Source organism: Danio rerio, chromosome 2, assembly GCF_052040795.2.
Source record: "Danio rerio strain M-AB ecotype USA chromosome 2, GRCz13ab, whole genome shotgun sequence".
NCBI classification, from domain to species: domain Eukaryota; kingdom Metazoa; phylum Chordata; class Actinopteri; order Cypriniformes; family Danionidae; genus Danio; species Danio rerio.
In genome coordinates, this window is record NC_141022.1 from 4815488 (window position 1) to 4829727 (window position 14240).

The 14240-nt window shown below is 38.5% G+C and overlaps 1 protein-coding gene across 10 annotated transcripts in view; it reads left to right on the forward strand.

The window, feature by feature from the left end:
- The window catches only part of mib1 (MIB E3 ubiquitin protein ligase 1), an 88085-nt gene extending 74055 nt beyond the window's left edge, over positions 1-14030 (forward strand). For 2 of the 10 annotated variants that reach the window (XM_087238886.1, XM_087238887.1), the window contains exons 18-22: positions 1342-1420; positions 4007-4126; positions 10666-10734; positions 11067-11167; positions 12452-14030. In XM_087238886.1, coding sequence (XP_087095012.1) covers positions 1342-1420; positions 4007-4126; positions 10666-10734; positions 11067-11167; positions 12452-12592 — 510 coding nt within the window. In that variant the 3' untranslated portion in view covers positions 12593-14030. 10 annotated transcript variants of the gene reach the window in all.
- Positions 14031-14240: the final 210 nt, after the last annotated feature.

Genomic DNA, 14240 nt, shown 5'->3' on the forward strand with positions numbered 1-14240 from the left:
TTAGCTTGAAATGGACAAATGTTAATTCATTCATTTTCTTGCCGGCTTAGTCCAGGGGTGTCAATCTCAATTCCTGGAACTAAACTGTGCAGGGCTTCGGCCCTTTTGGAACTGAGTTTGACACCTGTGGCTTAGTCCCATTATTAATCCAGAGCCGCCACAGCGGAATGAACCGCCAACTTATCCAGCAAGTTTTTACGCAGCGGATGCCCTTCCAGCCGAAACTCATCTCTGGGAATAAAATGTTAAATTTCAGTATTAATTGATTCCAAAGTCGATGCTTTTAACCCATTGTGCTCATCAGCATTGTTTAAAAGTTATCATGAAATGGGTGTTTGTAACATTTTTGTGCAAATTGATACCGAAGTCAATACTTTTGACCTAATTTGCTCATCACCGCTCAAACGTTAATGTGAAATTGACGTTTGTAAAATTTCAGTACCAACAGAGACCAAAGTCGATACTTTTGACCCATTGTGCTAATCAGCATTGTTTAAATTATACTGTGAAATGGGTGCTTGTAAAATTTTTGTACAAATTGATACCAAAGTCAATACTTTTGACCCAATGTGCTCATCAGCGCTCAAATGTTAGTGTGAAGTGGACGATCGTAAAATTTCAGTACCAATGATACCGAAGTCGATTTGAACCAATGTGCTCACCAGCAGTGGTCAAATCTTAGCATGAAATGGACGATTGTAAAATTTTACTACCGATTGATACAAAAGTCAATACATTTGACCCAGTGTGCTCATCAGTGCTCAAATGTTAGTGTGAAATTGACGTTTGTAAAATTTCAGTATCAACTGATACCAAAGTTGATACTTTTGACCCAATGTGCTCATCAGCAGCACTCAAATGTTAGCGTGAAACGGACAATTGTAATTTTTAGTACTAATTGGTAACATAGTTGATGTTTTTGACCCAACATGCTCATCAGCATTGCTCAAATGTTTGCGTGAAATAGGCGATTGTAAATTCAGTACCAATTGATACCAAAGCCAATAGACCCAATGTGCTCATCAGCAGTGCTGAAATGTTTGCATGAAATAGGCGATTGTTAAATTTTAGTACCAATTAATACCAAAGTCAATATTTTTGACCCATTGTGCTCATCAGTCCTCAAATGTTAGCAAGAAATTAACGATTGTAAAATTTCAGTACCAATTCATGTGTCTTGGCCGATTCGTCCTACTCTTAACAAAACCAAACATCAATGGAAAATGTATTTATTCAGCTTTCATCTGATGTATAAGTCTCAATGTCAAAAACTTGACGCCTAAGACTGGTTTTGTGGTCCAGGGTCACACATTTAACCTTTTTTCTATTGCTCACCCCTAGATCGAGGAGTGTGTAGTTTGCTCTGATAAAAAGGCAGCGGTGCTCTTCCAGCCCTGTGGTCACATGTGCGCCTGTGAGAGTAAGTCGGTTTTCTCCACACCTCTTCCCTTGTCATCCCATATGAAAAACAGCTCTTTCTGTCATCTGGCTTGTCAGAATATCACACTTCACATGACTCTGATACAGAGACATGCTTCTAGATGGATAAGAATAGGATACGGATGAATCAGACATAGTTTGAGGACATCTGTTCATTTGTCATTAGGTTATCAAAAGAAAAGCCACATTTTTCTGATCATCTTATTATTAGTGACTGTATTTGATGTCTCTGTTAATAGGAAGGGATGAGTTTGACAGATTTGAGATTTTTTCCTTACCTTACACAACCTGACAAAAGTCTTGTCGCCTATCCAAGTTTTAGGAACAACAAATAATAACTTGACTTCTAGTTGATCATTTGGTATCAGAAGTGGCTCATATGAAAGGCAAAGGCCTCTGCTTTTTTTGGGTTCATCTTCAATGCCTCCTCCATCTTACCCCAGACATTCTCAATAATGTTCATCTCTGGTGACTGGGCTGGCCAATCCTGGAGCACCTTGACCTTCTATGTTTTCAGGAGCTTTGATGTGGAGGCTGAAGTATGAGAAGGAGCGCTATCCTGCTGGAGAATTTGACTTCTTCTGTTGTTTGTAATGTAATGGGCAGCACAAATGTCTTGATACCTCAGCCATACCCCTGCCATACACTTCGCAGATCGCTTACACTCCTCCATGCTGAATGAAACCCCAAACCATGATTTTTGCTTCACCAAACTTGACTGATTTCTGTGAGAATCGTGGGTCCATGCGGGCCCCAATAGGTCTTCTGCAGTATTTGTGATGATTGGGATGCAGCTCAACAGAAAAATCCACCTTCTCAACTTTTCCAAATGATCAACTAGAAGTCAAGTTATTATTTGTTGCTCTTACAACTGGAATTAACAAGACTTTTGTCAGGTAGTCTACATTGGGAAAATCCTGCATTTATTGAAGCTCAGAGCTGATGTAAATGTCTTAGAGGTGAGGAATAGTTTGCTCTGAGCTTACATCCCTCCTGTCTGATCCCCTGAGCTTCATTCTCTTTAAATACATTCTTCACTTGTCAGCAAGACCCTCTTTTTTCGTTTTATTCTGGCTTTACCTCAGGCTGCATCCTACTGTTCTGTGGCAATTGACTATTTCTTTTTATGTTTAACAAGTTGGCTTGACAGGATAATGTTAGGTAATATACAGGAAATTTCCCAGGTGATATTAAACAGAGCAAGGACATTTTTCACAGTATTTCATATCATATTTTTGTTCTGTAGAAAGTTTTTTTTTTTTCTTTGTTTGGAATAATAATATATTTAGAAAAATATTTTTGAATATAATTAGCCCCTTAAAGGGATGGTTCAAGTGGTTACAAACCTTTATAAGTATTTTGTTGAACACTAAATAAGATTATTTAAAGAATGCTGAAAATCTGTAACAATTAACTTTATTACTGTTGTGTTTGCGATGAGGACAAACGCTAAACACATGCGGGAATTTCTTCTTTCTTTCTGTTTACTAAACTCATCAGCAGTAATGAAAACAGTTGACTGATTTGAAACAAACAGACGGCCAACCAAAAAAGTTACTCATGGATATACAAAAGGTGGCCAACACAAAATACATACATTCCTAATATAAGAGTTCCATCTTACACTCAATACACTACATTCACTATAGTATAAATACAGCACTGCAACATATAAAAGAGAGATCGACTTAGAATGTCACTTACCTGTTTAATAATGTTTGGATCAGCTGTAGTTAGAAATTACTATCATCTTTTCTACTCTAAAGGCTGATTTATACTTCTGCGTCAAACGTCGGCGTATGCTAGGGCGCTGACGCATAGCCCTTCACCGTGGCCGTCGCCGTCACTGACGTGCACCTCTCGAAAAATATAACTACACGTCGCAACGACGCATAGCGTAAGCTCTGTGATTGGTCGGCTTGGTATCGCTGACGAGTCTGGGCGGGATCGAGAGCCACGCGAATGGCGCGAGCGATTGTTTACAAGTGTGGAGTCCCGTGAAGGAGCTCCGGATGGAAAGTTTTGTTTTGTGTTTACCTCATAGTTAAAGTTGTTGCACGTCCGCCGGTTCCTGCCTCAAAATGAGCGAGTTTGAGCCACTTGTACATCCTGGAAGTGTTCAAGAAAAGCAAAAAAGCAGCGAAGAAACTCGACACAGAGGAACATTTACACCTCACTGCCCACTAGCGTTTTGGAAGTGTTAATGCAGACCGACAGAGACAGCGCGCAGAAGTATAAATGCACAGCTACGCGCGTTGCATGCGCCGTGGGTTACGCCGGTCACCTGATGCAGAAGTATAAATCAGGCTTAAGGGCTTATTATGCGGTCTCTGTCGCCATCTTGAGAACTCTGGTCTATAGACATCAGCATTCCTTTAAAGAGTATTTATTTAATTAAAATGACTGGAAAATTATAATAGAACAAGCTTTTGATCATGCTGATAATTCCCTATCATAATGATAAGTCCCAAAATTAAATGTCATACAGTGAGGTTATAGGGATAAGGGAGCTAATCCTTTGCTTTCTGTGCGTGTACGCGTGTGTCTGTGTGTGTGTGTCCTGCAGACTGTGCGAGTCTGATGAAAAAGTGTGTGCAGTGTCGGGCCGTGGTGGAGCGCCGCACCCCCTTCGTTCTGTGCTGTGGAGGGAAAGGTATGGAGGATGCCACTGATGATGAGGACCTTAGTGAGTGAACTTCCACACGTTCCCGTTTTTTTGTTTTCATTTCTCTTTCCTCTCTCTCCGCCTTCGTTCTCATGTCTCTCATCTTCAATATTTACGTTGGCTTTGTGTTTAACGCTTTCTCCGTTCCTCCTGCCCACACACATCTCTCTCTCTCTCTCCCCATTGTTATGACTAATCTGTTATTTCCCAAATGTGCTTTCATGACTAAAATCATAGCCCCTCCCCTTAATGCATAATATCAACACCCTGGAATGAGCTTTGTAATGCCTTTGGAATGTCTTCATAACACTAAATATAAGGATTTTTAGGAGGCCAGTCTTAGGGACAGGGTGTTCACAGAGTCCTAAAAATATCTTAAATTTTATATAAGCAAAATTTTAGGCCTTAAAGTCTTAAATTCAATAATGTTTTGTCTTAAATTGTAAACCATTTTAATGTCCATATAAAGTCAATTATTGTTTCCAATGGAGGCACGTGGATTACGGCGCATTTTGGGAGTGACGCGCTCGCACCTTCCAGGCGCACCCACTTGAAATTTTCTTAACTTTTAAGAATGCTGCGAGCGTACCGGAAGTCACTTGACAAGAACTGACACATCAGCTTCATACTTTGCATTGAATATACACATTTCCATAGACAAATTATGAGACAAACACAGAACACCCTTTTAAATTTACTCCATAAATAAAACTTGTATCAGAGCTGCAGCAATGTTTTGTCAGCTTGTCGTCCTCTGAGAAAACAGTCGATGATAGTCTTGCAATCTACGTACACCTACATCCACAGAAGTTGCAATTGATAATCATATTCTAGAACAATTTGCGTCATGGTAAACCTTCATAACATTACATTAAATTATTCTTTATCATTCAATCACAAAGGCGTTAGGGTTCATAAGTTCACAATACACGCTTTAATAAACTTTTTTTTATATCATTGAAAGTCAAGGAATTTTAACTCAGGGAGTTTTTTGTCCCAAGTCATGGAATATCAGGGAATTTAGTTTGTCATTTTAAAATTTGACCTCCCAATTATCAAAATGTGTAATTATTACAGTCAAAAATGACTGATTTGGTGGCCAATTTTCTGAATATAAAGCAATTCTTGCAGCATTTCTCGTATTTTGCTTTGAAAATACACACAAGCGAACACATATTAGTTCTTCATTACTTTTTTGAGCTCAAAAATCATTGGTCTCTTCAATTTATGGAATGGTAATACTGAAAGAAACAACGTTTTTAGCTATTAGCAACATAAAGTGTGTTGCATCATATTTGACGCGTAAATGACACTAAATGATCTGTTAAAATCTCGTCATCAACAGCATTATAAAAGATCATGTTAAAACGTTAACGTTTTAGTTATCTATACAACCAGCATATAGGGATGCAACAGTTAGAGATTTTGGTTGTACGATTATAGTCTGAGGAATAATCACAGTTATCACGATTATTACGTGTTCTTTCATTTCAAAATACTACTAGTTTAGGAAAATCACATGAAAACTTCTTACATTTTAAAGTGTTATTAGTAACCAATGAATACATCCCAAAATAACAATAAAAAAGAAAGAATATTATCCATTAATTTTTAGACTTAAAATAAATGAAAAATGTTTTTAGCATTTAAACATAAGTAATAATTTTACATTAAAAATAAATGACAGAACAAAAATAAATAAATAGTTTTTGTCTAATAGAAATTTAAGCATCGTATTAGTTAAGTATTTCCCTTTTAAATAGAACAAATGTAGTCGAAGACTGTTGAACTCCTGTCTGAAAGGCACTAATATGCACGCAAACCACATGCCTCCATTGGAAATAACAAACTTGTGCACGTCAAAGATGTGATATGTGAATGGCCTTAGTTAAAACCCTTCTCAGCCATAGTTAAAATTAGCCTTTGATCCAATGTGCGTGCGTATTGTTTACAGGCTCAGAACTTTAACTAGTGCACATTGGCATAACTTTAGGTTGCAGCAGTTTTGTTCCATGCGGAAATACGGTGTTGAGAAGCCTTTATGATTAATTAACCGTGACAAATTAAACTGCTGTTAATAGTGAAATCGGTTAATTGTTGCATCCCTACCAGCATAGCCTTGTTCTTATAGGCTTTGGCTGAATGCGTGTTGCGATAATGTCATATGACGCATCTAAAACAAGCCACACACTAACTTGAAGTATCGTACACTAGATGACCAGTTTCTGTACGCAAATATAATGCCATTTAATATAAAGCAATGAAGATGACGTAGAAGGAATTTGAACTGGTCCAAGGCATATCTGTGATAGAAATATGGCTCAAATGTTAGTGGGAAAGCGACGTTGGTACTGAAATTCCAGTATCATAACAGCACTAATCTGCGCTAATTACAAATATTGCAAGCTCTCCTAAATTTGACCTAATTTGCGTTAATTTAATCACAGAATTGGCTTTTTAGTCGATTGAAAGCCCGAGATATTTGGTTTTTAGAGTGGGAACCCTGTTATTTGTGACGTCATCTTTCCTTTTGTACATGATCATGACACTGCCCATGTTCTTTATGTTGGTTTAGTTTGAGTTCAAAGGGATACTGGTGTAAGTTCACTTTTTCTTTTTAAACGGTGTTTATTTATAGAGAGGAGGATCTGTTTCTTTTTAGCCTCGCTTAGATGTCCAGCACATCCATCCACACTGACGTCTCTGCTGACCTACAGACATGCTGATCCACACACACACACACACACACACACAGTTCAGCCGACAGAGGAATGTAGCCGCTCGCTCTTATCTTGGTCTGTCTTTAGTGCCTGAGATCTGTTTGTTGTAAGGCGCCACTTTTTTCCACACACACAAACCAAGCGGCATCCCATTTAGACCTAACGCACTCTACCCCCGCCTTTTCTCCACGAACACCGAGCAATGAGAGAGAAGTGCCACCATAGATGGGATTCTCTACTGCTTCGGTCACTTTGAAGATTCCACATATTAAAGAGGATAGACGGGTAAACCGGCTAGAGTTACGTGAAGACTTGAATATGAACATGGTAAACATCCGCTGTCAGATTTGACATCATTTTGGCGGAAATAAGTGTGTTAAATGACCCAAAAAATGATTTAGTCTTGTTAGCTGACCCTTGAAACCAAGAAAAAAATTAATGTCGCAATAAATTTCCAGTTTGGTGAAAATACATCTAATCTCACACACAAACACGCTTGTCAAGCTTAAAATTAACCAGTCTGTCTTCTTCTTTCACACTAATCCATCATATAAAATCTCCCTTTTAACACCCATGGCTTCTAAAACCTTTGTTGTAAATGTTTTTTTTCCATTGAACGAAAGCCATAAAATTAGGGATGCACAATATATTGATACCTTATTGCTTGGCTCACACAGAATTTGCTTGCGCAGATTTTTGAGTACATCATTTAGTCTATTTATTTATGAAAATGTGTGTAAATATAAACGATTCTGCGATCACTGAATCCAACGCAAAATCAACAAAATGTCAATTTTTTGCGATCTTGCAAAATTCTTACTTTAAATGCAAAAATAAATCGCAAAAAAATGTAATCGCAAAAAAAATTAATCATCCTATAAAAGATCCAGCTCTTAACCATATAATCAAATTATATTTATTTCAGTTTACAATTAATTGTTTAACGTGACTTACATTGTATACGCAGCGCACATGATGTATTTGAGTGTCACTCGAAAAATGACGTCTCACATGCACCCTCACAATCAATTACATTTCATGAAAGTGGGGGAAAATAATTTAGCAGCCTGTGTAATATATACCAAACCCCCTAGTTTTTCGTGATTTTGCAATCAATAAATCCAAGGCAAAATCAACAAATGTCCCAATTTTTACACAAAATTGAATCGCAAAAATATTAAATAATCTTGTAAAACATCCAATTCTAAACCGTTGAATCAAATTTTATTTATTTCAGTTTGAAATGAATTGTTTCACGTGAACAATTGACCTTATTCTAAAATGCAGAAGTGCGCCTGTTTTCGCAATTGTTTTAGAACTTCCGATTCTGTCGCCTATGGAAGAAATGACTAGGAATGATAAACGGCAGAAAACGGTCAAACTACTTGCTCTACAAACAAATGTTTGCATAACTATACAGACCAAGTAGGATAATATAATAAGAAAATGTCAGTTTGCAACATCAAACAGCGAAACGAGCAGTGTTTAATGTCTAAAAATGGATGGAAGACAATCAGACCGGAAGTCTCGAGCCACAAACATTCAAATGACTGCGTCCGCTTGTCGGCAAAGAATCAGGTGAATAGACGTTTCATATGCAGCGCACTTGATGTTTTTGAGTGTCTCTTGATAAATGACGTCTCGCCTGTGCCCTCCCATTCATTACATTACATAAAAGTGGGGGAAAATAGTTTTGCAGCCTGTGTAATGTATATCAGACCCCCTAGATTTTCGTGATTTTGCGATTGCTGATTCCAACGCAAAATCAACAAAATGTCACAATTTTTTTGCGATTCTGCAAAATTCTTCATTTAAACTCAAATTAATCGCAATAAAACTTAATCATCTCATAAAACATTCAATTCTAAACCATATAATCAAATATATTTATTTATGTTTGAAATAAATTGTTTTACGTGACTTGTAGACATTGTATATGCAGCGCATGTGATATGAGTGTCTCTCGAAAAATGACGTCTCTCCTGCGCCCTCACAATCCTAGCATTACATGCAAGTGGGGGAAATGGTTTTGCAGCCTGTGTGTGAATATATATCAGACCCCCTAGTTTTTCATGATTTTGGGATCGCTTAAACCAATGCAAAATCAACATATTTAGCAATTTTTTGCGATCGTGCAAAATTCCTAATTTAAACAAAATTTTAACGGAAAAATATTAAATAATCTCAATAGCATCCAATTCTAAACCCTATAATCAAATTATATTTATTTCAGTTTGCAATGAATTGTTTTACGTGACTTATAGACGTTGCTCGAAAATTGATGTCTCACCTGCGCCCTCACAATCATTACATTACATGAAAGTAATGAAAAAATAATTGAAATCAATAAGCTAAACTGGCCATAGTGTATGAGAGTGTGTGTGTTCCCAGTACTGGGTTGCAGCTGGAAGGGCATCTGCTGTGTAAAACGTATGCTGGATAAGATGGCGGTTCATTCCGTTGTGGCAACCCCTGATAAAGGGACTTAGCTGAAAGAAAATGAATGAATAAATGAAAGATCATGCCTCAGCCGGCTCAGAAAAAGTAACTCAAAAGTAACGTAACGCATTACTTACCATAAAAAGTAACTAAGGGTGTTTTCACATCTGTAGTTTGCTTCATTTGGTCCGGACCAAGGGCAATAAATGATACATTGTTGCATTTTCTGCCGTCTTTGAGTCGTTTTCACACCACGCTGCTGGCTTTGGTCCGAACCAGTTGAAACGAACCAAAATGCAGTCATCTGGCAAAATCCACATCTCTCATTGGCCAGATGTTGTTGAACATTTCCTAAACTGCTTATTGATTGGTCAGAATTTACGTGCGAGAAAATGCCAGTGAACTCCCGCACGTAAACAAAACCGGCAGACACAAAATGTCGTTTTTACACTGGAGGGACGACTGCGCTGCTGATTGTATCCCTGCTTTAGACAAACTCTACATTTCGAGAATGCAGGTCTTTTTGGTCCACTTTTGGTGCGCGCTCAAGTATGATTGCTGCATTTTCCCCTCCCCAAACGAACCGCACCAAGAGGAAAAACGAACTCCAATGCGATTCAGTCGAACTAAATAAGACAGGTGTGAAAGCACCCTTAGTAAGGCAGCTAGTTACTTTTTTGGGGGAGTAACTCAATATTGTAATACACTACTTTCTAAAGTAACTTTCCCAACACTGGCCATAGTGATGGCAGATAATTAAATCCAACTTGGATTGGAGAGAAAAAAAGCACAGAAGTTGTAGTAGTATATAAAGATTGATCATAAAGCATTGGGTGATCACAGACCACAATACTAGACTGCGAAAAAATAATAAAAAAATGCTTTTCTTGTAGTTTTTGCCTCGTTTCTAGTCCAAATATCTAAAAATTCTTAAATCAAGAAGCGTTTGAAAGCATAATGAAAACTAAGTGAGCTTTCCCATAATATAAGCTAAATAATCTGCCATTGGGGTAAGCGAAAACATTCTTTTGTCAATAGTATATATTTCGGATTTATTGATTAGTGACACTAAATTTTAAAAAACAAACAAAAAGACCCTGAAACATTAGCTCGAGTTTAAATATTGCTGCATCCCTACATCAAATCCTTCTATTTTTGAAGGTGGCTGTCATCCCTTGTGCTGTGAAGGATAGTCCTGCAGCCATAAATGATGTATACCTTAATCTACACCGAAGCCTCCCATCCATAACAGCTTGTGTCAAAAACTTGCTCTCCCCCTTTGCTCCCTCTACTGACTATTTATAAGTAGTATATGCCAAAGGCCAGGCTGGATTGTCTCCGGATCCAGCAGCCAGGGGTTGCATGCATTACGTAACACTGTGACTGGTTGCTTCTCAGCAGGGGGCTCTAACTCAATGGCAGGGGGGTCGCAGGATCTTCTCCAGCCCAACAATCTGGCCCTAAGTTGGTGTAAGTATTCAATTCCTCACCCCAACTTCTTCCTGCCTCAACTTCTTCCTGCTCCTTTGGGCTCAAGAGTCCGCATCTTCACCCCTGCATTGGTCATTCTCTCCAGTTGGAGAGGCTGTCGAGTGGCTCGCTGCGTTTTCAGTGCTGTGGGTTGAGTGCTGAAGTCAGAAAAGGCACAAAACTTTCAGAATTATAAAGTAATTCAGACATTTAAGAAGTTAGAAGGCTCTGGGGTCTGCAAACGCCCAGGCATGAACCTTTATAAGCTACATGATTGGCTGTGGGCCTGGTGTGTATATTTTGTTCTCAACGCATTTTGCTTTGCATTTCAGCCAGTGGAAATATCCCAGCCTTGCAGAGGGACAAAGACAACACTAATGTCAACGCAGATGTACAGAAGCTGCAACAGCAACTGCAGGATATCAAAGAGCAGGTGAGTATGACAGTGTGCAGATGGGATGGACAATTTTAATTCCTTTATTTTTTGTAGAATAATAATCAACTGTATTTTATAGTTCTTTTACAAGTAGGGGTGGGTACCGAAACCAGGTACCTATGTAGCCAGTATGCGCCAGATTGCATCAGCATATGCATTTCAGTGCCACTTGTGCTGCGATATGAACATAAAAGCATCAAAAGCATCTGTCACACGATCTCTAAACATTTAATCCGAAACAACTTTGAGGGATACAGACACCGTTGGTGATGTTAGGCATTTGTTCTTGTTGCTTAGGGAAGGCACGTAGGAAACAAGCGCAGTATAGCGCATCCGGTGATCGACTCTCTTCAGATTCATCAACACGCAGGATCGCGTTCATCAAATTTGCTTAAGCTAAGCGTTCTAAAGTATGCAAGGATTCTGACAGGGCAACGTGAAGCACATGCGTTACAAAAGTTGCGTGTGGGGGGAAACACGTCAGTCAGTCAGCATGTCACCTTAAAGGGTTAAATGAATAAGGCTCAGCACTACTACCGTTAAAGTTTGCGCTGTTATAATTCACTTACCTTTTAATCAGATTATAATCTGCTATTTAAATATAATGCTAATATTCGGCACAAATCCATCAGTTTCCCTTTCCGGCTGTTCTATCTATGAATAAACTATGTAAAAGCACTGTCATGCGTGTTTCCTCGTCGGTTAGTAACGCTATATTTCATTGCACAACAATTAATCTATCAGGCTTTTTGGCAAAAAAATAGAGAAATCACAGTTTCATTTATTGTTATTAGATTATGTTTAAATTTCACCTCTCCTGCTGAGCTAAGCTGTTGAATGGTTAGCGTATGAGGCGGCTAGGCTAAGCTAGCTTTCATTTTGATTGAATTATTCTCTAATCGGTTGCCTATTATGTAGTGAATATACCCCTGTACTGCACACTGCAGTCCTTTTTTTGTCTGGCTTTCTCGGATATCTCACCTGTTCGCCAAAAATGACATTATATCCCTGGCGATGTCTGAAACCGGCGCACACACATTGAAAAAGCCGTGCCAGGCACGAAAGCTTGACAGGCGTAGCAACAGTAACTAAGGAGGGCGGGGCTTAGCGAAGGGTCCACTGCTGTAAGATAGTGTTAGATTTAGCTGAAAGTGATGCAGTTTAAACAGTGAATTGAATCTATTTACCGTCTGTCTACCCACAGATTTGCACCTCTAGATCTTCAGGATGTTTTGTTTTATTGCCGTTATGGCTCATTGAACATGTTTCTCTTCCTCTCAGACTATGTGCCCGGTGTGTCTGGATCGTCTGAAGAACATGATCTTCATGTGTGGCCACGGCACCTGTCAGCTGTGTGGAGACCGCATGAGCGAGTGCCCGATCTGCCGCAAGGCCATCGAGCGCCGAATCCTGCTTTACTAGAGCGCCGCGTCTGTGTGGTTCTCATAAGCACCTTCCCCGGATCTGCAAGGCTCTCCTTGTCTCACGCTAAGCTAAGAGTCATCAGTGTTACCACATCCATCTTTGGTTTCATCTTCAATATTAACGTTTTAATTATGTTCGAGGAGACAGAAACTCGTCTAATGACTGTATTTTTCATACAAGTGCCCGCTTTTTGTTTTCAGCAGCGCCGACATGAACTGACTCTGTCAGGGTGTGCTAATCATTCATCTACGTCAGTGTATTATGCTTATATATCCTGATGCAAAACAGTTGTATCTACAGTATCCGTGTAGAGCATGGTGAAGTTTAGGACGTGACCAAACTCCCACACTTTTTTTTTTTTTGGAGATTTCTCATTTTGTGTGACGTAGCGTTCAATCGTTTGTCCGAAAGGCGTCCATCTTTTAGCAGTGTACTGTTAGTATACAATGCATGTCGCTCTCTCAGATTGCTGCTGTCTTACAGTATATACACACACACACACACACACACACACACACACATATATATATATATATATATACACTGAGTGTTATTAAGCTCATCTGTGCTGGAAAGATCTTACAGCTTACTTTAAAATGATGTTAACTTAACAACCATCGATGATGGATTGTTCTCCTGCAGTCCTACTTTATGCACACTAATATCCTGCCTGATGTTTAATACGACGAGGATATCGATCAACAAGCATTAAAACTGCTGGTTTTGTGCCATTGTTCGAAGAAAAACTCACACACGAAATCATTTCACCCTTCGGGAATACGGTGCTGTTCCTTACTAGTTAATTTATATATTTTTTAATCTTTTCCACTACGTCTGACATGAGCTGGGGTATGCTATTGAATATAAACTGTAGTTGTTAAACGGGGCCTTACTTTAACTAGGCCGTGAGAGCCAAAAAATAAACCAATTTGTAGCTGTTCGTTAACAACTCGGCGTCTTTCTGTGCTTGTGGTCTAAGTATGTTTTATAGACCTGCGTTTTTCCGTCACGGATGAAGTTACTGATGACGCGTCTGATGATCTGCAGACATTTTTACCCGGAAGCGAAAGTAGTTTCATACTTTACCTTTTAAAGGTTTCTATCATTATCACATATCTTTTTCTCGTCAGTATCAGTCTCTTTGTGATCATTTTAACATTTAAAAAAAAAAAACTAGATGCACTAATATACCTTTATTGGTAGAATTGTATTGTCATTGTTACTCAAAATGTCTGTTTTGTACCTTATTTTCAGTACACACACAAAAACTGCCCTGGTCTGAGAACAACGTTGATGATATATATTTTTTGCTTTTTTTTTTCTGTTGAACGAATGTTTGATGTATGATGTGCAACGTGTATCATAGGAGGAAATCCTTTTCGCCCTGAAACTTGCTTTGAAAATGCATTGCTGAATAAAGATTACGAAAAATCGAGCACAAGAATTTCACAGAAGATTTTGTTTTGTCTGTTTTTTGTTTTTTTTTCACAGATCGAACCTAAAACTGCATTATTAGAATTAGATATCCAATTTATTGAATAATAGCAGGTGCTCTATTCTCTGTTTTTTTATTATCCTGTCAGCTAGGAATAAGAAACTGAGGCTACAAATTTGCAAAGGCTCACCAAAATTGGACAATAGAAGA